Source organism: Ovis aries, chromosome 21 (assembly GCF_016772045.2).
Source record: "Ovis aries strain OAR_USU_Benz2616 breed Rambouillet chromosome 21, ARS-UI_Ramb_v3.0, whole genome shotgun sequence".
Taxonomy (NCBI): Eukaryota; Metazoa; Chordata; class Mammalia; order Artiodactyla; family Bovidae; genus Ovis; species Ovis aries.
Window position 1 is genome coordinate 41,645,505 of NC_056074.1, and position 24,676 is coordinate 41,670,180.

The 24,676-nt window shown below is 49.7% G+C and overlaps 1 protein-coding gene and 1 long non-coding RNA gene across 4 annotated transcripts in view; one reads left to right on the forward strand and one right to left on the reverse strand.

Moving 5' to 3' along the window:
• LOC132658375 (uncharacterized) overlaps positions 1 to 24,676 on the forward strand; it is a 30,322-nt gene that overhangs the window by 4,507 nt on the left and 1,139 nt on the right. Inside the window, exon 2 of one of the 2 annotated variants that reach the window (XR_009597948.1) lies at positions 3,027 to 3,197. This is a non-coding gene — a long non-coding RNA (uncharacterized LOC132658375). Of the gene's footprint in view, positions 1 to 3,026; positions 8,184 to 24,676 lie in introns of those variants that run through there. The other variant, XR_009597947.1, reaches the window with a different exon arrangement.
• On the reverse strand, positions 15,514 to 17,235 carry POLD4 (DNA polymerase delta 4, accessory subunit). 2 transcript variants are annotated; one of them, XM_004019714.5, is made up of 4 exons: positions 16,978 to 17,235; positions 16,675 to 16,764; positions 16,347 to 16,458; positions 15,514 to 15,985 (listed from the first exon to the last, which is right to left on the reverse strand). In XM_004019714.5, the coding sequence occupies exons 1-4, from the start codon at positions 17,072 to 17,074 to the stop codon at positions 15,961 to 15,963; spliced, it is 324 nt and encodes a 107-aa protein (XP_004019763.1). In that variant the 5' UTR covers positions 17,075 to 17,235; the 3' UTR covers positions 15,514 to 15,960. The 2 variants fall into 2 exon arrangements, with proteins under 2 accessions (XP_004019763.1, XP_042094204.1); XM_042238270.2 differs by having other exon boundaries at positions 16,551 to 17,036.

The following is a 24,676-nucleotide window of genomic DNA, read 5'->3' on the forward strand; positions in this document are numbered from 1 at the left end:
TAAAATATTTATTAAGGGCCTTCCCTGGTGGTCCAGTGGCTAAGACTGCGCTCCCAATGCAGAGGGCTTGGGTTTGATCCCTAGTCAGGGAACTAGATCCCACATGCCACAACCAAGACCCAGTGCAGCCACATAAGTAAGAGTTTATATATATATTGAACACCTTTTTATTTATTTTTCAGATTTAGTTGAAAGAGGTAGTACAATGAACACATGTCTAACTTCACCAGTTGTTAATCTTCTGCCATATTTCTTTCTTTTTTTTCCCCCTAGATTCACTAAAAATAAGTTTCAGGCATTAAGAGACTTCACCCCTAAACATTTTGGCCCATATCTCCTAAAAATAGGATATTTTCTCACATAATCACAATATCCTTTTTAAAAATTGTGGTAAAATATACATAACATGAAATTTACTATTTTAACCATTTTAAGTATATAATTGTGGCATTAAGTTTCTTCACAATGCTGTGCAACCATCATCATTATCCACTTCCTGAACTTTTCCATCATCCTGAAAGGAAACTGTACCCAGTAAATATTCCATTCTCCCCTGGCAACCTCTATCCTACTTTATGTCTCTATGAATTTGTCTGTTCTCAGTAAGTGGAACCATGCAATATTTGTCCTTTTGTGTCTGGCTTATTTCACTTAGCATAATGTCTTCGAGGTTCACCCATGAAGCATTATCAGAATTTCATTCCTAAGCAATATTCTATTGTCTGTATAGATCACATGCTGTTTAGCTACTCATCTGTTGAGGGACAGCTGGCTTGTTCCACTTTTTGGCTGCTGTGAATAATGCTGCTATGAACACAGGTGTACAAGCATCTGTTTGAGTCCCTGCTTTCAGTTCTTTCAGGTATATATCTAGAAGTGGAATTCCTGGGTCATATGGTAAGTCTATGTTCAACTTTATGAGGATCTGTGGAACTGTTTACCATAGCGACCAAGAAATTTCACCATGCAGTATTATTATCTAGGCTAATTAGGCCATAAAAGCTTTCTCCAGATATCCCTAAAATCTAGTTCTCCTGCCTTCTTGTTTTTCACGACATTGATATTTTTGAAGGATCTAAGCTAGTTTTCTGGTAAAATATCTCTTGATTTAAATTTTCTTTGACTGTTTCTTCACAACTAAATTCAAGTTAAAGCGTTTTGCAAGAATACCACATGAGGGACATATTCTCTCTGTTGCATTGTTTTGGTCATTTAATGTTGGTTTATCTCATTAATGTTGATGCTGAACCAAGACTCATTACATACAGAGGTACTATGGAAGGAAGAAAAGACAGAGCGGAGTCAATGAATCACACTTTTAAATTGCTGACAAAGGGAGAATTTCAGTCTAGAGTTCTATATCCATTGAAAATATCCTTTAAAATGAAAGAGAAATAAAAACATTTGCAGAAAAATGAGAGATAAGAAAATTTATTGTCTGCAGACCTACACTATGAGAAATACTATGAAATTATTCAGGTTGAAAGGAAAAATTTGGGAACTTGGATCTATAGGAAGGAATGAAGAGCCACAGAATTGATAATTCTGGGTAATTATAAAATTTTTTTCTTCTCTTAATTGCCATAAAAGACAAATAATTGTTTACAGCAAAAGCAATATAAGTGTTCAGTTCAGTTCAGTCACTCAGTCGTGTCTGACTCTTTGCGACCCCATGAATCGCAGCACGCCAGGCCTCGTTGTCCATCATCAACTCCCAGAGTTCACTCAGACTCACGTCCGTCGAGTCAGTGAGGCCATCCAGCCATCTCATCCTCTGAAGTCCCCTTCTCCTCCTGCTCCCAATCCCTCCCAGCATCTGAGTCTTTCCAAAGAGTCAACTCTTCGCGTCAGTTGGCCAAAGTACTGGAGTTTCAGCTTCAGCATCATTCCCTCCAAAGAAATCCCAGGGCTGATCTCCTTGCAGTCCAAGGGACTCTCAAGAGTCTTCTACAACACCACAGTTCAAAAGCATCAATTCTTTGGTGCTTAGCTTTCTTCACAGTCCAACTCTCACATCCATACATGACCACTGGAAAACCATAGCCTTGACTAGTTGGACCTTAGTTGGCAAAGCAAGGTCTCTGCTTTTGAATATGCTATCTAGGTTGGTCATAACTTTCCTTCCAAGGAGTAAGCGTCTTTTAATTTCATGGCTGCAGTCACCATCTGCAGTGATTTTGGAGCCCCCCCCAAATAAAGTCTGACACTGTTTCCACTGTTTCCCATCTATTTCCCATGAAGTGATGAGACCAGATACCATGATCTTCGTTTTCTGAATGTTGAGCTTTAAGCCAACTTTTTCACTCTCCACTTCCACTTTCACTTTCATCAAGAGGCTTTTTGCCTCTTCGTTTTCTGCCATAAGGGTGGTGTCATCTGCATATCTGAGGTTATTGATATTTCTCCTGGCAATCTTGATTCCAGCTTGTGCTTCTTCCAGCCCAGTGTTTCTCATGATGTACTCTGCATATAAGTTAAATAAGCAGGGTGACAATATACAGCCTTACGTACTCCTTTTCCTATTTGGAACCAGTCTGTTGTTGTTCCATGTCCAGTTCTAACTGTTGCTTCTTGACCTGCATATAGGTTTCTCAAGAGGCAGGTCAGGTGGTCTGGTATTCCCATCCCTTTCAGAATTTTCCACAGTTCATTGTGATCCACACAGTCAAAGGCTTTGGCATAGTCAATAAAGCAGAAATAGATGTTTTTCTGGAACTCTCTTGCTTTTTCCATGATCCAGCAGATGTTGGCAATTTGATATGCAGTTTATGATATATGTAAGAATAAAATATATGATAATAATACAAAGGATGGGATAATAAATGAAATTAAAGCTTCTTTCATGAAATATGTTCAGTTACACTGTGATAAATTAGTGATGCATATTATAATTTCTTGGTAGTATCTTCTTTTTTTGTCTCTTAAAATTTTTTAAATATTTTGGAGGTGGAATCTTTATAGAGGTATTACGTTAAAATGAGGTCATTAGGGTAGACCCTAATCCAATATGACGGGTTTCCTTATAGGAAGAGGGAATCTGGACACAGACATGTTCAGAGAGAAGACAACGTGGAGACACGGGGGACAATGGTTGTCTACAAGCCGAAGACTGGAGCCTGGAACAGATCCTTTCCCACCCACCTCGGAAAGAACCAACCCTGCCAACACCATGATCTCAGACTTCTTGCTTCAGAGCTGTGAGTAAATAAATTTCTATTGTTTGAGGCCCCCAGTCCATGGCACTTTGTTATGACAGCCCTTGCAAACTAACACAGACTTAAACCCAACTGTATTAATAATTCCACTAAATATAAATGCTTTGGTGAAAAAAACAGAGCTGGTCAGATTGAAAAATGAAGACCCAGCTATAGTTGAGCCTTGAACAGTGCAGAGGTGAGGGGCACCAACCCACCCAGCAGTGGAAAATTTGAGAATAACTTTGCAGTCGGCCCTCCCTACCTGCAGTTCTTCATTCACAGATTCAGCCAACCGCTGACAGTTTAGTACTGTTGTACGTATTTATTGAAAAGAAATCTATATATAAGTGGGCCCTGCAGTTCAAATATGTGTTGTTCAAGGGTTGACTACATATATCTAAGATATAATTTTAATATACAGATACAGACCATAAAAGATGAAAAAAAGATATACTATGTACATAAAAAGCTGGTATGACTGCATTAGTATCAGATAAAGTAAATGTCGAGACAAGGAGAATTAGCAGAGAAAAAGGCATTTCATAATCAAAAAAGGGTCAGTTGGACAGGAGGATATAATCCTAAACGTGTGTGCATGCGTGGTCGCTTCAGTCCTGCCCGACTCTCTGCGATCCCATGAATTCTAGCCCACCAGGCTCCTCTGTCCATGGGGATTCTCCAGGGAAGAATACTGGAGTGGGTTACCTTGCCCCTGCACCAGGGGATCTTCCAGACCCAGGGATCAAACCTGCGTCTCATGTCTCCCACATTGGCAGGCAGAGTCTTCACCGCTAGCGCAACCTGAACCCTAAATACATACACCTAATAGCAGAGCTACAAAAAATGAAACAAGAATTGAGAGAACTAAAGGGAGAACCAGACAGAAGGATAACTACAGTCAGAGATTGGAAAAGCCCTCTGCTGATGACTGATGGGCAAGAGAGCAGTGGGATTTAGAAAATCTAAACAATACAATCAACCAACCTGATATAATTGGCATTAAAGAAACTCCACCCCATAAATGCAGAATGCACTTTTTTTTTTCAAGTACATATGGAGTATTCACTAAGCTAGATTATATCCTTGGCCATAAAATAAATCTCAATAAATTTCAGAAGATTAAAATCTCATAGAATATGCTCTCTAATCATGGTGGAATTAAGTTAGATATGAATACATAATATAGCTAGAAAATCCATAGATGTTTAGAAATTAAAGACTGTGTTTCTTTATAACTAATGAGTCAAGAAAACAAATGAAATTAGAAAATATTTAAAGCTGAATCATAATGAAAGCACAACGTATCAAAATTTGTACAGTGCAGCTAAAGAAGGTCTTAGAGGAAAATATTTAACTTTAAATGCCTATATCAGAAAAAAAAGAGAAAATTTTAAAGTCAGTATTCTATGTTTCTACCTTCAGAAGCCAGAAAAAGTTTGGTGGTTTCTCAAAAAGTTTAACAGAATTACCATAGGATCCAGCAGTTCTACTTCTAAAAATATACCCAACATACATTCATATAAAAACTTGTACATAGGTGTTCATAGCCACATTAGTCATTTAGCGGAAAGGTAGGAACAACTCAAATGTCCATCAGCTATTGAATGGATAAACAAAATATGATGTATCGGCCCTATGGAATACTATTCAGCCATAAAAATAAATAAAGTAGTTACATGTTAGAACATGTATGAGTCTTGAGTACCTTATGCTAAGTGAAAGAAGTCAGACACAAAAGGCTGCATATTGTGTGAGTCCACTTACATGAAATACTCAGAACAGGCAGGTCCATAGAGATAGCGGACTAGTGGTTGGCAGGGGAGAACTAGGACTGCCTGCTAGTAGAGTAATGAAAGTGTTCTGGAATTAGATGATGGTGATTATTGCACAACGTAGCAAATAGACTAAAAACCATTGACTTGTACACAATTTTTTTTAGTAATTGTTTATTTTCAGCTGTGCTGGGTCTTCACTGCTGTGCGGGCTTCCTCTAGTCGCGGTCAGCGGGCGCTACTCTTCAGCTGCAGTGCGTGGGCTTCTCACTGCGGTGGCTTCTCATTGCAGAGCGCTAGTTCTAGGTGCACAGGCTTCAGTGGTCGTGGTGGGCAGGCTGCAGAGCACGGGCTCAATAGTTGCGGCAGACAGGCTTAGCTGCTCTGCGGCATGAGGGCTCTTGCTGGACCAGGGATTAAACGTGTGTCTCCCACACTGGCAGGTGGCTTCTTTACCACCGAGCCACCAGGAAGCCCAGATTATACACTTTTATAATGGCAGTTGTATGAATACTATCTCAAAAAAGGAATAAAAGTTTAAAAATGAACAAGTTAAACCCAAAGGGAAGAACAGTGAAGGGCAGAAACTAATGAAATAGGAAATATCCAAAGAACAGAGAAAGTTAGTGCAGCAAAAAAATATTTAATTAATTAAAAAATAATATAAAAAGTAGAACCACTTTGGAAAACAGATGGGCAGCTTCTTATAGAATTGAGCGTATATTATGTTACACCTCCCAGCAATTTGACTGACTGACATCTACCTGAGAGAAATGAAAATATGTGCCTATACAAAGACTTGTACCTAAATATTATAACAGCTTGATTCTTAGAGTCCCAAACTAGAAATAACCCAAATGTTCATCAACTGATGAATGGATAACTACATTTTAATATATTTGTACAATGGAACATTACTCAGCAGCAAAGATGAGTGAAGTACTGGTATACAATAATGGGAGTGGATCTCACAGATACTATATTGAATTGATGTAGCCAGCTATGCTGAATGGTGGCATTTATATGAGTTCCAGAAACAGCAAAACAAATCTTAGATTATAGGAATCAAATTGTCTAAGATAGGAGAAGAGAGAGAGACTAGGTGCAAAGGAGAGTGGGGGAATTTTCTGGGCTGATGAAAATGTCCTAGATCTTAATTGGGTTGGATTGGCAGTTACACTGGTGCATAACTGTTATCTTGGTGATGCAGCCAAAATTAAAAAAAAAAAAAATCTATGTAGTTTTGTTGTAGATAAATGATACCTCAGTAAAGTTAATTTTTAAAAAATGAACATACTGATACCTCCAATTCAACTCCAACACTTCAGGACTCTTCCCCACCTTCCCCCATTCCAATTTTTTCCCCCTCTACATGGCTTGTGGGATCTTCGTTCCCTGACCAGGGATCAAACCCACGCCCCCCGCAGTGGAAGTACAGAGTCCTAACCACTATACTGTCGGGGAAGTATCCCTCAATTCCATATTTTATCTCCCTTTTTTCACAGTCAAGTCTCTGGTTCCCAACATCTATATAGTTATTCATTTGTTTCTATTTTTAATACAAAAACAGAAACAGTTTTAGAATTTATATACCAATACCATTTATCAGCAACAAATCTACTAAGTAAAGCTCCATATTTCTTTTGTGTGTGGTTCTTTTGTTCTTACAAAGTCCATGAATTGTGTTCAAAATTTACAATTCTTATATTCTTTTTCTGTGAGGTTATATTATTAATTTAACATATAGTTGGATTCATTTGCTACCATTTATATTCAACTTTAGGATTTTTGACAATCTCTTTTGATACATTTTTAAATATGCAAAATGTTTATGTGGTTCAAGAGCTGAAATCATATAAGAAAGTATATTTAGAGAAATCTCATTCCCATCCTGTCTCATCCACTCTCTTCTTACCTACCCCAAACACTAACCATTTTGTTTGTTTCTAGTTTACTGTTCGAGTGTTTCTTTTTTCAGATATATATCTCATTTCCCATTCTTTCTTACCCAAAGGTAGTATACTATATATTTGACAGTTTGTCCTGGTAATCACTCCATATCAGCTAATGGAAATCTTCCTCATTTTTCAAAATGGATACACAGTATTCCATCAGGAGGGTTTGTTTAATCCCTGGACCAGAATTTAGGGGGTTTCCAATATTCTGCTTTCACGAGTAATGCCAGCAAATACGCTTTTGCGTATGTTGTTTCGTGTTTGTCGAAGTGACTCTTGAGGGTCAGTTCCTAGAAGTGGGGTTGCTGGGTCAAAGGTAAATGCCGTGTCATCTTGTCAGTGCTCCCAGATTCCCCTCCATGGAGGCTGTGATGTTTTCTGCTCCTGTGTGTTTCCCCCAAGCCTTGTCAACAGAGTACACTGGCCAAATGTTCCAGCTTTTACCAGTCTTTTTCTTTTTTGTTTATTTGTATATTTTTGGCTGGGCCATGTCTTCATCGCTGTGCAGGCTTTGCTCTGCTCGGGTCAGGTGGGGGCGACTCTTGTTGCGGTGCTCGGGCTTCTCACTGTGGTGGCCTCTCACGTCATGGGGCACGGGCTCTAGGGTGTGTGGGCTTCAGCAGTATGGCACGTGAGCTCAGTACTGTGATGCACGGGCTTAGCAGCTCCAAGGCGTGTCGGATCCTCCCAAACCAGAGATGGAACCCGTGTCTCCTGTATTGGCCAGGCGGGCCGATTTACCACTGAGCCAGTAGGGAAGCCCTTTGGCTAGTCTCATTTGGAACGAAGCGGCACACCTTTTGATGTATTTAAGAGTAGACGGGAAACTCTTTCAGGCTTGGGACCCAAGCCACATACTCCACACAACTCATCATGTGTGCACTCTTGTGGAACCTGTTCCCATGACAGGTTGCCTCTTGTCCAGCATAGGGCAGTGCCAAGTGCTTGGCAGAGGTCTAGTGAACAAGGAGATGGGCCAGCCAGAAGGAGTGAGTCCTGGACCTTCCCACTGCCAAGCCCTCACCATGTGGACCGGTAGAAGCCCCTTTTCTCCCTATATTCCCCCAGTGGAATATACTTAAAAGAGTGTGGCACCACGAGTGCAGAATATGCACAAAACCATTGCAGTACGTGACACAAAACCCTGTATCCTAGTGGGATTGTTGCTATTATTATTATTATTATTATTTGTCCATGCTCAGTAGCATGTGGGATCTTCGTTCCCTGAAGTGCTTGTTAAATAAATACATCAACATGGATGTGGTGAGACTTTTTTCTTACTGATTGATCAAATAGGTAATAATATAAATTCAAGGTTCAAAAGTCTCATTTAATGAAAAATTTCCCTTCATTCCTATTTCCAAGTCACCAAGTTACCTTCCTTTCAAAGACAACTGATGGTATCAAGTTCATGGTTATCCTTTCAGAGATATTATATGCATGAAAGAAGCAAATACACACATTCTAACCCAAACTGTAGCATACTGTGTGCACTGTTCTGTAAATCCTTTTTTCCCATTTAACTGTTTATTTCAGAGATTATCCTATCCTGTACCAATACATAAGGAGTTTCCTCAAACTTTTTCACAGTACGGTATCCATCATATACTACTACTTACTTTCTGGTTGCCTTATTGATAGGTGTTTAGGCTGTTTATAGTCTTTGCAATAAAATGGAGAAGGCAATGAATGGCATCCCACTCCAGTACTCTTGCCTGGAAAATCCCATGGATGGAGGAGCCTGGCAGGCTACAGTTCATGGGGTCGCTACGAGTCGGATACCACTGAGCGACTTCACTTTCACTTTTCACTTTCATGCATTGGAGAAGGAAATGGCAACCTACTCCAGTGTTCTTGCCTGGAGAATCCCAGGGATGGGGGAGCCTGGTGGGCTGCCGTCTCTGGGGTCACACAGAGTCGGACACGACTGAAGCGACCGAGCAGCAGCAGCAGCATAGTCTTTGCTATTACAAACAGTGCTATAATGTTATTTTATACATACAAGAGTATCTGTAAGATACATTTCTACATATGAACTGAAAGGGATCTGTATACCGGTAATTGTGATAAACAAGGCCAAATTGGTGTCTTTGGGGTTGTCCCAGTTTACACACCAGCACTGTGGGGGTGAAAAGGATCCTGGGCAGCTGTGCTCTTGAGAGCATGTAGAGACGTTGGCTGGATGTTGTCTCCACTCCATGGAGAGGTGGTGGTGGTGATTTAGTCACTAAGTCGTGTCCGACTCTTGTGACCCCATGGACTGTAGCCTGCCAGGCTCCTCTGCCCATGGGACTCTCCAGGCAAGAATACTAGAGTGGGTTGCCATTTCCTTCTCCAGGGGATCTGCTTGACCAAGGGATAGAACCCAGGTCTCCTGCATTACAGGTGGATTCTTTACCATCTGAGCCACCAGGGAAGCTCATATTTTATTATGACATTTCAGCATTTCCACTGCTGGAGAGTATTTTATCCTTGTCACCAGAGTAATCAGCACAGGCACTGCTGCATAGTAACCAGTCAATCTTAAGGGAGAGCAACCCTGAATATTCACTGAAAGGACTGATCCTGAAGCTGAAGCTCCAGTATTTTGGTCAGAGGATGAGATGGCTGGATGGCATCAGTGATGCAATGAACGTGAACTTGGGCAAACTCTGGGAGATGGTGAGGGACAGGGAGGCCTGGTGTGCTGCAGTCCAGGGGGTTGCAAAGAGTCAGACACGAGTGGGAGCCTGAACAACATCAACAACAAAGCACTCAGCTGAAAGAACCCTCCCACTTCACTCACACCTTCTATTTGATCTGCTGGTCCTATCCAGCCTGTGAGAATCATTTAGGTCCCAGTTCTGAAGGCAGGTCTGAAGCATCCTCTGAGTGCTTTGTTGTTGATGCAGTTCACGTTCATTGCATCACTGATGCCATCCAGCCATCTCATCCTCTGACCAAAATACTGGAGCTTCAGCTTCAGGATCAGTCCTTCCAGTGAATATTCAGGGTTGCTCTCCCTTAAGATTGACTGGTTACTATGCAGCAGTGCCTGTGCTGATTACTCTGGTGACAAGGATAAAATACTCTCCAGCAGTGGAAATGCTGAAATGTCACAATAAAATATGAGCTTCCCTGGTGGCTCAGATGGTAAAGAATCCACCTGTAATGCAGGAGACCTGGGTTCTATCCCTTGGTCAAGAAGATCCCCTGGAGAAGGAAATGGCAACCCACTCCAGTATTCTTGCCTGGAGAATCCCATGGACAGAGGAGCTTGGCGGGCTATAGTCCATGGGGTCACGAAGAGTAGGACACGACTGAGTGACTAATACTTTCATGGGAGGAAGTGGAACCCTTAATTCTTCTCAGGGAAAGTGCCTGGAGAGAAGAGCATGCAGTCAAGGTGGGGCTCACAGGAGGAGGAGCCAAGGGAACCTCCTGCTGCGGTGAGAGGCTTCCTCCTCATAGGAGGTCTCTAGGAAATGCCTGTCCCTTCAGAAGAGAAAGGACCGAAGTAGGGCTCAAGAATTACCCGGGATTTGTCCACCATGTGGAAGCCCCTACTCATCCTTGAATGCTGAGCTAAAGGGCCGTTTTTTGGAAGTCTAAGTTCCCCGAGTTCAGTTTACACCCATCTTGCGGCAGTGGCTACAGTTCTTTGGCACAGCTCTTCTCTGTCTCCCACTGCAGTAAGCTCTTGGAGCTTAGGGGCTAGGGTTCTGATCTGCCACAACCAGCACGAGGCCAGCACAAAGCTGTTTGCTAACTTAGGGCTCAGGTGGATGGACTGGAGGCCGGCCTACCTGCTGAGGAAACTGGCAGTCGTGTTCCAGATCCCCTAAGTCCTCGAGGTGGTGTCAGCCCCACTCAAGCTGGCACTGGTGTGGCTTCCATCTACTCCTGGACTAATTCAGAAACATCTTCCTTTCCCTGTTTACTCAAGTTTCTCGGTAAATTAGCTCCCTAAGCCCTCACGCTACCAGCGAGTTTGTCTGAGTTTGAAGGTGGATAAATGCTGCCACACCTGAGTCAATACAGAATGAATCAGTGTGCCCCTCATTGATGGGTGTGGCATGGTGGTTACTATGACAGCTGAGCTGCCAGTGAGAACTGCAAATCTGGGACAGAAGGAAGCAGGGAATGTGGGGGCCAAATTACGGTGAGCCATCCTGCTCCATCTCCTCCTAACGAGATCTTCCCTGATACCCCGGCATCATCACACAGGTGCTACCGCGTGTGGAGTTCTCGGGAACCTCCCGGACACGACATGACCTCTCCTGCCACTCTGACACTGTCCCCTCCTCTTTGCTAGTCTTCTTCTACTTTCTAGAGAGACTTTTCCCAAGTGTGATCTTTGGTCCTGTCTCCCTTTCCTCTCTCTGAGAACTCATCCGTGCTCATGGGCTCGAAGGTTGGTTCCAGGCATGCGGTTCCCCTCAGTCCCCTGGATTCCACACGCTCTCTGTCCTTGCTTCGGCACTTGACCTCTGGCTTCCCATTGCCTAATAGATGTTTCCATTCAGGCGTCCTGTTGTCATCTCAAACTAAACATGCATGAAATCAAGCCTGTCCTCCCCTCCCAGTTTCCACTTCTTTTCTGCCCATGGCACCAGCATTCTCTCATCCATCCACGCTCAAAACCTGAGTCATGTTTGACCTCTCCTCCCCATCCTTGCCTTCCCAAAGGCAAGTCTTGCCAGCTTCCTTTGTGACTTCTCTTACTTTGTCCTCTGCCTTGTCTGCTCATCTGGGTCTCAGCACCCATGTTTTGAATATTTTAGAGCTTCCTGCTTGGCCCTCCTGCCTGCAGTTTGCCCCCCATCTAGTCTCTCATACCTGGGCAGACAGATTCTCCAGAATGATTACTTTTATCCCGTCCTTTCCTGCTCAGAACCCTTAGGCACTGTCATCACCATCGAGGAGTCCACCTGCAAAGGCCCCAGGCTCAAGCCCCTGTATCGGTCAGTCCCAGCCACCTCACTAGTGTCATCCCACGTGATATGAATGCAGGCTGTGCAGCTGGACTCTGGGATCAAATCCTGTCCCTCACAGTCACGTGCTGTGTGATCCTGGGCAAGCACTTAACCTTTCTGTGCCTGAGTGTCCTCTTTAGATTGCCTTACAAAATGTTTATAATCGTTTCTAGGGTTTCTGTGAGGATAAAGGTCGCTTAGGACAGCGCTGGGTCCGTAGCAAGCACTGAAACGCTAGCTTCGGGCTGTGCTGATGCGCGTGCTGCTGTCCCACACGTTTCCCCTGGGTGCACACAGCCACCCCTCCTCACGGCCTTTGCTTAGCCCACTCCCTCAGTCTAGAATGTTTTCCTCTGTCTGCTGACTCTTACTCACCCGTCAAGGGCCACTGACCTCCCATTTCCTCCCAATACACACTCGCTGGGTGCTTTTTGCTGCGCTGCTCAGCCTCCGCTGGTGGTAGTGGGTGTGTCGTGGTATTTGAAACCAGCCATAGGCCACACATGAATGCGTCTTCCTGGGGTTCATTTTACTTGATAAGTAAGTTCAGCCGTTTTTGTTTTGCTTTTGGCTGTGCAATGCATGATGGGGGATTTTCATTCCCCAACCAGGATTGAACCCACATCCCCTGCAGTGGAAGCTGGGAGTCTTAACTGCTGGACCACCAGAGATGCCCCAGGTTCAGCCATTTTTATGTTACAGCAGCTACTTCAGACATACCGTGGAATAGAATACAAAATTTGCCAAAGATAAAACACACAATTACTAAGAATATTCAGAGTGGTCCCAGGGGCGAGCGTGCACTCATTCTGCAGTGGAAAGGTCTGAGAAGCAGGGGCCGGATGAGGGGCCATGTGTGGTAAGATGCGCCGGGGTCAGGCAGCAGGATGTGGCAGGCTTGGGCTCAGGGCCCTTGCAGTGAGGTTCCCCGGAACACGCTGTGCTCGGTCCTCCCTGAGCACTCTGTCGATGCCTTCCTGCCCGCCCCAGGGTAGCACACTTTCCACATGGGCAGGTCTTTCCGATGCTACACTAGACACCTGGAGCAGGTGTGGGTGGGAATGCGGGTGTGGGGCCTCAGAGTGGGAAGGCAGACCTGGGTGGGAGTTGGGCCCTGGTGTCCACTGATGAAGCAGGGCACTTTTCCTCTCAGCCTCGGTGTCCTCATCTGTGACAGTGGCTGATACTCACCTGACGAGATTGTTCTGAGCAGCCAGCTAGGTGGCGTGAAGCGCAGCAGATGGCACGGGTCAGTGCTTGGTAAACATCTGCTCCCTCCCAGCGCACCAAGCTGTCAGCAAACGTCTGATTCTTGAATGTCCCCTCCCCTGCATCTGCCCCACTCCCTGTGGCTCCCTTCAGGCCACTGGATGCTCTGGTCTAAGGCCACACTCTTCCCTGTGCTCTAGTCCTGGCCCTCCTCACCTTCACAGAGACCCCACTCATCACCTGCCTCCACTGTCTCCCGGCCCTCAGTGCCCCACCCCCTGGTCTCTCCCTGCGCCGGGCCATTACGCTGTGTGTCACTCTAACACGAAAGATGGAACGGGGCAGCACAGAGTAAGCGCCATTCCTTGACCCCATATCCTCTCTAGTTGCCACTCACTTCTCTGCTTCTTTCACAATAAAAGGTCCCTGGAAGGCCTGGCCTGATCCTTGTCTCCACTTCCACCGCCGCTCCCTCTGCGCCCACTCTAGGCCCAGTCCTATACCACCAGTCCAGGGGAACTGCCTGTCGCCAGTGACCTCCACGTGGCCAAGTCCAGCGTGCACGTCTCAGGTTTATTTTACCAGCCTGTCAGAAGCATCTGAGACTTTGAAACACCCTCTGCCCAGGCCTCCCAGGCCCTCCTCTCTCCTGACTTCCTCCAGTCGTGCCCCTCCTCAGTCTCCTTGCTCAGGCCCTTGCCTCTGTCTATACTCACTCAGGTAATCTCATGCCCACACATGGCTTTCATTGCCACCTAAAGGATGCCCAAATTTCTATCTCAATTCGAGAGCTTTTCCTGGAATTCCAGACTTACGTATCCACCACTGCCGACTCCCCAGCTTGGCTGTGTCACAGACCTCAAACTGAACTCTTCATTCCCCGCCCCACCCTCCCCTTCCCGCAATCTTTCCCATCTTAGTAATGGGAACTCTGTTCTTCCAGTTGTGCAAGCCAAACCCTTTGGAGTTATCCTTGGCTCCTCTTTCTTAAACCCCACAGCCAACCCATCAGCAAGTCTTGTCAGTTAGTTCTTCCTTCAAAATACAGAAAGAGTCTGGCCACCTCCTACCTCTATCTCCTACCCCTCACCTCATGGTGAGGCATCACCATCACCTCCAGCAGCCTCCTGCCCCCAGCCCCCCATTGTGTTTTCTACCAACAGCCATCAGTTTGTCATTTGTTGGCTTAAAACCCATTGACAACTTCCTCTCTTACTCAGAATGAAATCCAGATTCCTCACCCTGGTCTGCAAGGAGCCCTGGGACCAACCTGGTTACCCCTCTGTCCCCATTTCCCCTCACCCTCCCCTGGCTCCCTCTGCCCCACCCTGGTCTCTGTGCTGCTTCTTGACCGAGCTGGGAGCACGCCTGCCTGGGGAGGGTGGATGCCAGAGAGTCTCCCCTCACAGCCTCTCTAGCACCCTTGGCACTCTGTCCTCTCACCCTCATTTTGCCCAGCACTGACCACTGCCTGACATAATACTTTTATGTGTTCGTTTTTGTCCATCTCCTCCCACTGATACCCCCAGAGGACCTCCGAGTCCGGCATGCAGCAGGTGCTCAGCAGCCAGGCGGGGCAGGGGGAGACGGAAGAGCCTAGTGCACCTGGCCCCTAGTCTCTGCGCCACCACGTGCCTGCTGGTGCTTCTGGACGACTCTGTACAGCAGTCTAGGCTTCAATGTCCTTCTACGTAAAACCTACTGTGAAGATGTTTTCAGAAACTTAGAGATAATACATTCAAAGTACTTGAGGCATGGTCAGCGCTCAATAAAAAGACTACTTTGCTGCCCTCTGGGCCTGCTTCCAGAGAATTAGTAGTTCTGTCTCTAGCTGTCGCAGGACAGAGAGCTGAGGCATCGTAAGTACTGATTCCATTCTCCGTGTCCCAGGGTCCCCTAAGCATTGTTTGTCGATTACAGCCAGTTCTTCTCCATCTCTAGGACCTGTCAGTTCCCTACCGAAGCTCCTCAGATGATGGCCATCTCTGAGCAGGTCCTGTGGGTTGAAACTCTCCCCCAACCGTGCTTTGGAGCCAGGTGGCCCCCAGTGGCAAATGGAGGTGCTTTCTGGGAATGTGATGTCTGTCTGGACCTTATAAGTGCGCCCATGGGTCCTTCTCTGACAAAGGACCCATTTTTGTGAGTTGGGCAGCACTGGGCAGGCTAGGTGATGGGTTCAGTGGTTTTTTCCTGGCTGGTCGGGGAAGGTGGCTAGAGTCGTTTTCCTGTGAACCACCAGGGGGCGCCAGAGGTTGCCCAGCGCTTGTGAGTACTGACCGTTGTTTTTTTTTGAAGGTGTCTCTCCTTCCTCCCCGGTCTAGGGTTAGGAGAGGAAGAGACACAAACACCTTGCAGGAAAGCATGGTGCTGGTTCTCAGCCACCTATCAACAGCCCAGGCAGGCCCACATAAAGAGACTGGTCAGGTTTCCAGGCTCAGAGTTCTTTATTGATAAGCACTAGTGAACCCCTTGCCCTGTGAGCTCAGCCGTTCTGCCCTCGGGTTCCCAGCCTGAGGAGCGGGTGCATCTTGGCCTCTGAGGTCATCTGCCTTCTGCCGGAGTCTGGTTCTGCCCAAAGCTGCTGCCAGGGACCACGGGGTCCAGGACAGGGGTGTGGCAGGCTTCAGAAGGGTCACGGCCAGGCCCTCCAGAGATCACTCTCCCTGTAGGGGTCACCTGGCTTCCTCTGTGTCGGTTCTCAGAGGAGGCGCTAGAACCCGGCTGGTTAGACCTCCAGATTCAGCCTCTTTCCTTCCCTGCCTGCCTCTTTCCTGCCAAATGTTCTCCACAGCAGGGCTGAGCCGCGGGGCAGCAACTGGCTCTCACTTGTGTCCGGTTCTCAAGTAGCAGGCAGGAGGTCTTCGGCGGAGCGTCAGAGGGGATAGAAATGCCAGAGGCTGTGCAGGGGGGTCGGGATGGAGGGAAACCTGAATCAGTGAAGTCTCTCCACTTGCTCTCACCAGCCCCAGCTCTCGGCCATGGCCTAAAGCCCTTGGCCAACCTTTGAGCATGAAATAGTCCCTTGGGCCCCAGGTGTACTCTTTCTCCACCGTTAGCTCAGAGATAAGAATTACGAAGGCAAGCTTCTGCCTCCTGAGCTCAGCACCTTGTAGAACCTTCTTGCCTGCCCAGTGACAATCCCCAAGGCTGCACCTACTTATCCCGAAGGTCAGGACAGCCCCCATCCTGGGCCAGCAGGCTGGTGGTACCTGAAGTCCCTGCCCCACCCCCCAGAGCTCTCCCTGGCTTGTCTCTGACCTGCACTGGAAGCGGGGATCCCCGGGGTGGCTCTGCAGCACCTGACGCACTTCTGGGGGAGGCTTCAAGCCCATCTGCTCTGCCCGATGCCAGCGCTGCAACCGTGTGATCCCTGCAGGAGTGGAAAGGAGACAGTGAGGGAGGCCTCAAGGGGGCAGGGGAAAGTCCAGGCTAGAGAGTATGTTTGGAGGGGTGTGTCAGGACCTGCATGAGTCCCCGTCTCAGGAGACGGTGTCCAGAGGGTCAGGCAGGGGCTGGGGTTGCTTGAGAGACGTGTGGGTGGCAAGACTGGCTCCTGGATGTGCTCTCGGGCCTGAGGGGCTCTCACCTGTGCAGGGCCCATACTGCCAGGCCAGGTCAAACTGCCTCAGCAGCTCCAGCTCCGCTTCATCCACGCTCAGGGTTAGGGGCTCTTCCCCTGCAATGATATGCTGTTCCTCAGGCCTGCCCAGGCCTGTGCCCTGCCCCTTGCCTCACAACTGACCCCACTGTTCCCCAGCTCTCACCACCCCTCTGCCTCTGTTATCCACTGCTATCGGAAGTAGAGGACATACTCCACTTCCCCTTCCACAGCCCATGTCCTTTCATGTCCCTCACGTCCACTCCTCCCGCCCTCCCACATCTCAGAGACCTAGCTCTGGTGCCAGCTCCCCCTTGCTGTGCCCAGCGGAGCCCTCCCTCCTCTTCACTACAGGGTAGGAGTCAGTGATGAGCCGTTTCCGGCCCATGGCGGCCACCCAGGCAGGCAGAGGAGGAGGCCACTGCCGGGAAGGAGAAGCAGGCCAGCGGGCACGAGAGAGACAGCTGCTGAGAGAGAGCGAGAGAGGGCTGGGGCCAGAGAGCGAGCCTGGGGCCAGCGATGGGCAGACGGACGACCCAGACAAACAGCAAGGAAGTCGGAGGGTTCCAGGGAATGACGCGTCTCCCCCACCCCCGCAAGCATGCAAACAGCAGACCTAAGCCAATGAGAGGCTGCCTGTGTGGGGCGGGGCCTGGTCCCAGCCAATGGCAGGTGGTGCAGGCAGGGGCGGGGCAGTTGATGCAGCTGTGCTCTGGGGGAGGGGGGTGAGGCTGAGTGGGGGACCTGTCAAGATGCCCCAGACGGCACCACCTCCTCCGGCCACCCCACACTGGTCTGCAGTGGGTCTCGGGGGACTTACAGAGCGTTATCCTTGGCCTCTCACTTCCCGTTTTCCCTTCCTAGGCAAATGTTCTTTTCAGCCTCACTAATCCCCGTAGCCGGTCTGTAACTCCCCAGAGCCCAGCCGGAGACTTCCACTCCCGCCCCTTGGCCCAAAGAGCGTTGTGGGGGCAGGTCTGGAGGTCCGGAGAGAGTTTGGGCTAATCCATACCCCTTCCCTGCTCCCACCCCGCCCCCACCGGCCCCAGGAGACCTGGCTGGCTGGAGAAGCCCAGGGGTTCTGAAAGCTCCTTTCTCACAGTCTGCGCCCAGAGATATTGCCCACTCTTAGTCCAGGCGAGCGCTTGCCTCTTCCACTGCCCCGGGGTCCCACAGCCTGGCACTGCCCTCTGTTCAGGAAGATTCCACACTTCCACACGGTGCAGGAGGCCAGAGTGTGTTGGACCCCTAGTCCTTCATCAGTAAAATCTGTCCCAATGTGAGAGTATGAGTAGAAAATACCGACAGTAAACCTGACACTTACACGGTGTGCCAAGTTCTGTCCTGAGCACTTTCCCACATACTCTCTCAACTAAAATAGACAGAAATGGTTCTTGAAAGTAGGAAGTACTGACTTCCTTGGGCAGTCCAGTGATTAGGACCCAGTGCTTACACTGTAGGGTGAACGGATTCGGTCCCTGTTCTGGGAATTAAGATCCCACAAGCATACCAGCGCAGCCAAAATAAAATAACAGGAAGTAGGAAGTCAGGCACGGTGGGGCCCTGGTGAAACCATCGTCCCTCTGTGTCCCCCAGGAGCTCACAGGCCAATAGGCAAGCAGACAGACACACAAATGGCAGTGCAAGGATAAAATTCCTAACAAACTAGAAGAGGACGACAGGGTCAGAAATGAGTTGTACTGTGAGGCTGGCTTAGCACTGGAAGTCCTCCTGGAGGAGGTGGGCTGCTGTAAACAGTGTCTCTCAATTCTCCACCCATGACCTTTGTCCCTTGGGCTCCTGTCATCGCTGACTCACCCCTGTACCCGCCTCCTCCTCACCAACTTCCTGGCAGCAGGCAAAAGTGCTGGCCAGTGGGAGTCTGGGAATCATTGCAGGGCCCAGCCCAGTGCTAATCGCCCTCTACAGATCCCATCCGGTTCTTCCTCCCAGGGCACAAGGGCCTGCTCAGGGGCTTCTGCTTCCCCCTCTCCCACTGCTCTGGGGTCTGGGCTCCCTGTTTCAGGAGGAGTGTGGGCAAAAGGGAGGAGAATGCTCTGGAGAAAGACCACCAAAGAGGAGGCGCAGGAGCAGGAACAGGCCGTGTCTGCAGGGGCCTCCTCCCACCTGGCTCTCCCCATCCCTTCCTGGAGGAGAGCAGAGTGGAGGAGTGAGAGCTCCTGGGTGCACTGCACAGAGCTGGAGGGCCCTTCCCTGCTTTATTGTTTGGGCTGGGCCAAGTCTAATCCCCCCATCTGCCTCCTGGACTAAGTGGGGCCCACAGGGAGGGAGACAGGGGCCCTGCTGTGACAGGGAGGGAGACAGGGAGGCCCTCTCCACCAGGCTGTGAAGGGCTTCGGTGCTGGGTCCAGTCAGGCAGGGAGTACTCCAGGGAGGGATGGTGCTCAGGCTCTGTGAGTCTGACCACCCCTCCCCAGAGGGTGTGTCTGGAGGTGTGTGGCACCCAGCTTCTGAGCCCACAAAGCCCTAAGGGAGTAGGGAGCCATGGGTGGGGCAGACCCCTCCTCATTCCTGGTCCCTCCCACCCCTGAAAGCTGATAGCCGTGGGGCCCTGCCACCGCCCAGGGAGCGTGAAATGGGGTATGCGGCTGGGCGGCCACCGTGGCTCCTACCCACCGCTGCCTGAGCTAGTCCCTCTCCCCTCTGGCACCCTGGCTGGCTCTATGGGCACTGTCTGGGCAATCCCTGCCAGCTGCCCCCAGCCCTGCCTGGTCCAGGCCCTGCTAGCCTGCCCTGCTCAGCCTGGAAGATGTCTCCCTCGGCCTTTGGCTTCTCCTAGTCCAGGTTCTCAGTTCAAGTGCCAGCACCCTAGCATGGGTTTTCTGGCCTGGAGTTGAGCAAAGTCTCCGCAGGCAGCATGGCCCCCTCTCCTAGTCACACAGAGGTCGGCTCAAGCCCCAGGGCCTGAAGGAGTTGGCACTCAGGGGTTTTGGGGCCATCCCTGTCCAGCTGGGGATCTTTGCCCAACTTGGCATCTGGATTCCTAAGCTGTGCTGGCAACTAGGCTAGACATCCGCCTGTCCATCCTCAGGTGTTTTCCTTCTTTGCTCTCCAACCCTGTCTGCCTCTTTTGCTCTTCCTTCCTGGAACCCCTATCCCTACTCAGGCAACCTCCTGGCCTAGCCCCAAAACCGCTGTCCTGGGGCCTGTCGTGGTTCAGGCTTCAGGCTGGAAGGCCAGGCCAGAGGTCTGGCTTGGGGGCTAAACTTTCTCTCTTTCAGGGATTTTCCTGAGACCCAGATGTAGGTTCCTTGTCAGCCCTGATCCCCAGAGGCTGGTGATGACACTAGCAGGAATGACCTTGGAACACTCAAGGCCCTTGCCTCACAGCCAAGTCCAAAATCTTGGGGGAACCCAAGAGAAAAGGAGAGAAAAGACTTGGAATAGGATCCCACCACCTTCCTGAGGGCTGAGGCCTGCCATTGACTGCTCCGAGGGGAAGGGGGATTAGGCCTGGCTTAGCTCAGACAATGCGGCAGGATGGGGGGGGGGCGGTGCTTCAGCACTGCACATGCACCCTAAGAGCCCCTTCCCTCCCCCCCAACAGTGGGGCCTGCGGGGAGGGCCTGTCAGAGCTCAGAGGAGGGGGCAGGTGGAGAGAGGGGAGCAGCTGCCTGGGGCCCAGCAGGCGGTGGGGCGCAGCCACTCTCCTTCCCTCCCCAACATCCCCCTTCCTCAGGCCCTCAGGCCCTGCCACCCACCCTGAGCTGGAGATTCTCGGCACCAGACTCACAACCCTGAGCCCCGTTTCCCACCCTGTGGGGCCAGAATTCTTTCAGGCAGCTCCTCCTGGTCCCTGCTGACCCCCTCAGACATCCTCCTTCCTCCTCCTCCAGCTTCCCGGGCCTCGTGGGCTTTCAGGAGCCTGGGAGTAGGCAGAAGTTCCCCTGGGTCTGGGTTTCTGCCACTGGATGTCTCTTCTGCCCTGTCTCCACTACCCCATTCAAACCTCCCTCCCATCACCTCCCATTTCACCTTGGCCTTGCCGGCTTTAAAGAAGTCCTAGGGAACTTTGAAAAGGGGCCCTTCTGGCCATTCCTCACCTTGGCCACCAGGTGTCAGACTTTGTCCAGCTGGGAGGAGGGTCCTCCTTCACGTCCACCCCATCGGCCTGGCCTTGTGGAGATGAGGGCCAGGTGGGGAGGGGCCTAGAGGTGGCCTCTGAACTAGGAAGGCTGAGACACACTGAAGGCTGGGGAGAGGGCTGCAGCTCTGGTTCTAAAGCTCACAGTGACTCCCTCACTGCCCCCACCCTCACCCCCACCCCACTGATGAGGGCTTTGTCCACTGCTGGGAAACTGGGGAAACAGGCTGAGTCAGGGAGCTCAAGACTTGAAGGGACAAAGGCAGGGACAGTTGTGGCTCCAGAGAATAAGGGGGAGCTGAGAGGGAGCCACCCGTCAGAGTGCTCAACCAGGCCTGGATCATCACCCTTGCCCTCTAGGTTAAGAGGAACAAGGGCCTCCCTTGGCCCTCTCCACTGTGGCAAGTGGGTGAAGAATATGTGTTTGTGTGAGAGCGAGTGCTTGAATGAATCTCCCCACACACCAAGGGGGGACCGAAGTCCTAGATATGGGTCAGTCTTTGCAAAAGCAGGAAGCTGGCAAAGCATGACTGCTGTCCTGCCGCCTCCCAGGAGAGTCTACTGTACCCGCCCCCCCACCCCGAACGTTGCCTCACCCAACTCACAGTTCTCCATCTGGTAGGCATCGCAACATGGGGGTGAGATTTCTTCTTCATGCGCTGTTGGCGGGGTGGGGGGTGGGGTGGGGAGCGACAGGGAGGAGGGCCTTCTCTCCTTCCCTCCCACCCTCCCTAGCCTTCCTGGGGACAGAAGGAGGTCCAGAGGTAATGCCCTTCCCCCCCAACCCCCCAGCTGTGGTGACTGCAGGGCTCTGTGTTTCAGGTTCTTAAATTGACCTCTGCCTCCCTGGGCCTCTGGCTATCAGTTCAGCTCAGTTGCTTAGTCATGTCCGACTTTTTGCGACCCCCTGGACTGCAGCACACCAGGCCTCCCTGTCCATCACCAACTCTTGGAGTTTACTCAAACTCACGTCCATCGAGTCGGTGATGCCATCCACCCATCTCATCCTCTGTCTTCCCCTTCTCCTCCTGCCTTCAATCTTTCCCAGCATCAGGGTCTTCTCCAGTGAGTTAGTTCTTTGCATCAGGTGGCCAAAGTGTTGGAGTTTCAGCTTCAGCATCAGTCCTTCCAATGAATATTCAGGACTGATTTCCTTTAGGATGGACTGGTTGGATCTCCTTGCAGTCCAAGTGACTCTCAAGAGTCTTCTCCAACACCACAGTTCAAAAGCATCAATTCTTCAGCTCTCAGATTTCTTCACAGTCCAACTCTCGCATCCATACCTGATTACCGGAAAAACCATAGCTTTGACTAGATGGACCTTTGTTGGCAAAGTAATATCTCTGCTTTTTAATATGCTGTTTAGGTTGGTCATAACTTTTCTTCCAAGGAGCAAGTGTCTTTTAATTTCATGGCTGCAGTCACCATCTGCAGTGATTTTGGAGCCCACAAAAATAAAGTCTGTCACTGTTTCCACTGTTTCCCTCTCTGGCTATAAGATCATACTTAAGAGGTGGAACATGAGATAACCAAAGACACTAACTAATGAAGATAACCAGTGAAAAACTCGTCATCTCTCCTGAAGCATCTATGGATGGAGAACCCATGACAAACCCATTCACAGAAAAGCCTGATGAGCTGTGGTTTGTCAGGAGCTGCTTGCCCCATGGTCCACAGGGCCAAACCCCAAAGAAGGACTCAGCACTGATGTCATGGTAAGGAACTGTTTGGGGGAAAATGACCTTTCCGGCTGGGTTCTCCTCTGTGTCCACTGCCTGGCCCCGCCCCCCGCCATTTCCCTCTGCTCCCCGCCCAGCACCCCTGCACACAACAGCTCATAGCCACTCAATATGCACTCTCTAGCCCTCTAGAGCCTCTCACCCCTTGATTCTCTGCCATCCCTGCCTTGCCAGTTCTCAACCTTGGGAAATAGCCTCTCTTCACTCTGTCCACCCTGGCTCGCTAGGAAATGTCAGAGAATGTCACAATCCTGCTGATGAGTCCACAGCAGAGAAGTGTCTGCTGATGTCACTGGTGCCCCAGCAGTCCCTTTGATTCTCCTCTGCCTGTCCCTGATTCCACCCCCAAACCTCTCAGTCCTTCTCCCCTGCCACCCCTCACACGGCAACAACGTGTTCTGACCTCCTGCAGGTAAAAACACCCACAGCAAACCACCCAAGCAAAACCCCTCCCGTGATCCTGCTGCTCGCTCTAGAGATTCCCTTTGCCAGTAAACTCCGGAGGGAATAGGTCTATTCTTCTACCTTCCTTCTTACCACCTCCTCTTTTAATCTCACAATTCAGTGTCTCTCAACCGCTCTTGCAAAGGTGGCCTATGACTCCCTGGTGACCAAAGCCAATGCAGTTTCTCCCCCCTTCTCCTCTCCAGTCTCCTGGGGCTGCCTCTTTGAAATGCTCTTCCCTTGGCTTTTCACATACTGTTGTCTCTACGCTCTTCAAATCAGATCATTGAGTACTTTATTATTGTGGGGAAATGCTTCAAGGATGCAACAATGAGCACACGGTGGAGCCTGCCCTCAGGATGCTACCTGGTTAAAAAAGAGGTGGACACAACCAGCCCTGGTCCTGCCCACCCTCCAGGAACGGTGTCAAATCCCCCTCAGGAGCGCCCACTGTGTCCTGGGTGCTGGAAATACAGCAGCGGGGATTGCAGACGCCACTTGCTCCCCAGTGGAGCTTGCAGACCAGCAGGGCCCTCACCCGCCTGGACGCCATCACTCCTTCCTTCAGATAGTATTTCGCCTGCGTCTTTCTGCACTTAATCAAATTCTGCCTTGGATTCTAGCATTTGGCAGGGGGTGGGGATGGGGCGGGGGCTGGTCGCTTTTTCCTGGATCGTTTCATTCCACACGCCAATTGAACACCTTCTTTGGGCTTGAGCTTGAGCCTGAGCTGTGTGCTGGAGAGGAAAATGGGGAAGACTCAGAATCTGCCCCCAGGAAGCACACAGTAGGCGGGAAGTACCTTCCTTCAGCCTGCATCCTGTTTAGCCCCTTGCCTGGTGCCTCACAGAACAACCACTACATGGAGGCAGCCCAGATGCCCTTTTCTGTTTCCTTAGGCTGGCGGGTGGTGGGACCTGCAGATGTCCCTGGCCACGCCTGGACCCCTCAGGGTGGGTGTGTTCTCCCCACTTGGGTCAGGTGACTCAGGGGCCTTTGACAGAGCCCGGCTTGCCCCACCCGCAAGCAGGTTCAGGGCTCCTGCACCTATACGCCCAGATCTCCCACTTCCGGTGACGCTGCACTTGTCACCGCCTCCCAGGGTCTGTCGGCAAGAGCAGGCTTTTGTGCTTTTGTTTCTTATCAGTTCAGGAGCCCAGTTTCTTCCCAGAGAGACTTCAGGCTCTGTAAGGGCAGCACCCAGGTCAGGTCCTGGCCTTCTTTTGGCTCTCCTACACCAGTGAGCACAGTGATGGGCAGGTAATTAGGCCTTTAAAATATCTGTCAACTGGTTGACATCACCCTCATTTGTTACTCCCTTCACTTAGGGCACTGTCTGCAAGAGGCCCTGGTAAAATATCCCCATATTACCTGGGAACAATTAGCGCATTGATCCCCCCAGCAGCTCTTCACCAGAGCATCCTGATATGCTGATATCAGTCATCTGTGATTATGGATCCTTGGTGCCTCAGCCAAGCATCTTACTATCACTGTGTCTCTTATCCCTTCCAACATTCTTCTAAGGGTGTTAATTTTACCCATTTTACATATGGGGAAACTGGACAATAGGGAGCTGTAAATCATTTGTCCAATGTCACACAGCAGGTAGGTTATGGACCTGGAATTTGAGCTTAGGTCATCCTTGATTGGGGTTTCCCAGGTGGCTCAGCGGTAAAGAATCTGGCTGCCAAGCAGATGACGA

What these genes read in the sequence shown, in the direction of transcription:
- POLD4 (XM_004019714.5), bottom strand. Translation starts at nt 17,074, where the DNA reads ATGGGCCGGAAACGGCTCATCACTGACTCCTACCCTGTAGTGAAGAGG. An exon ending in GGAGCTGGCACCAGAGCTAG is followed by an intron (nt 16,765 to 16,977) that starts GTCTCTGAGATG and finishes ATATCATTGCAG; the next exon opens with GGGAAGAGCCCCTAACCCTG. An exon ending in GATCCCCGCTTCCAGTGCAG is followed by an intron (nt 15,986 to 16,346) that starts GTCAGAGACAAG and finishes CCCCCTGCACAG; the next exon opens with CCTCTGGCATTTCTATCCCC.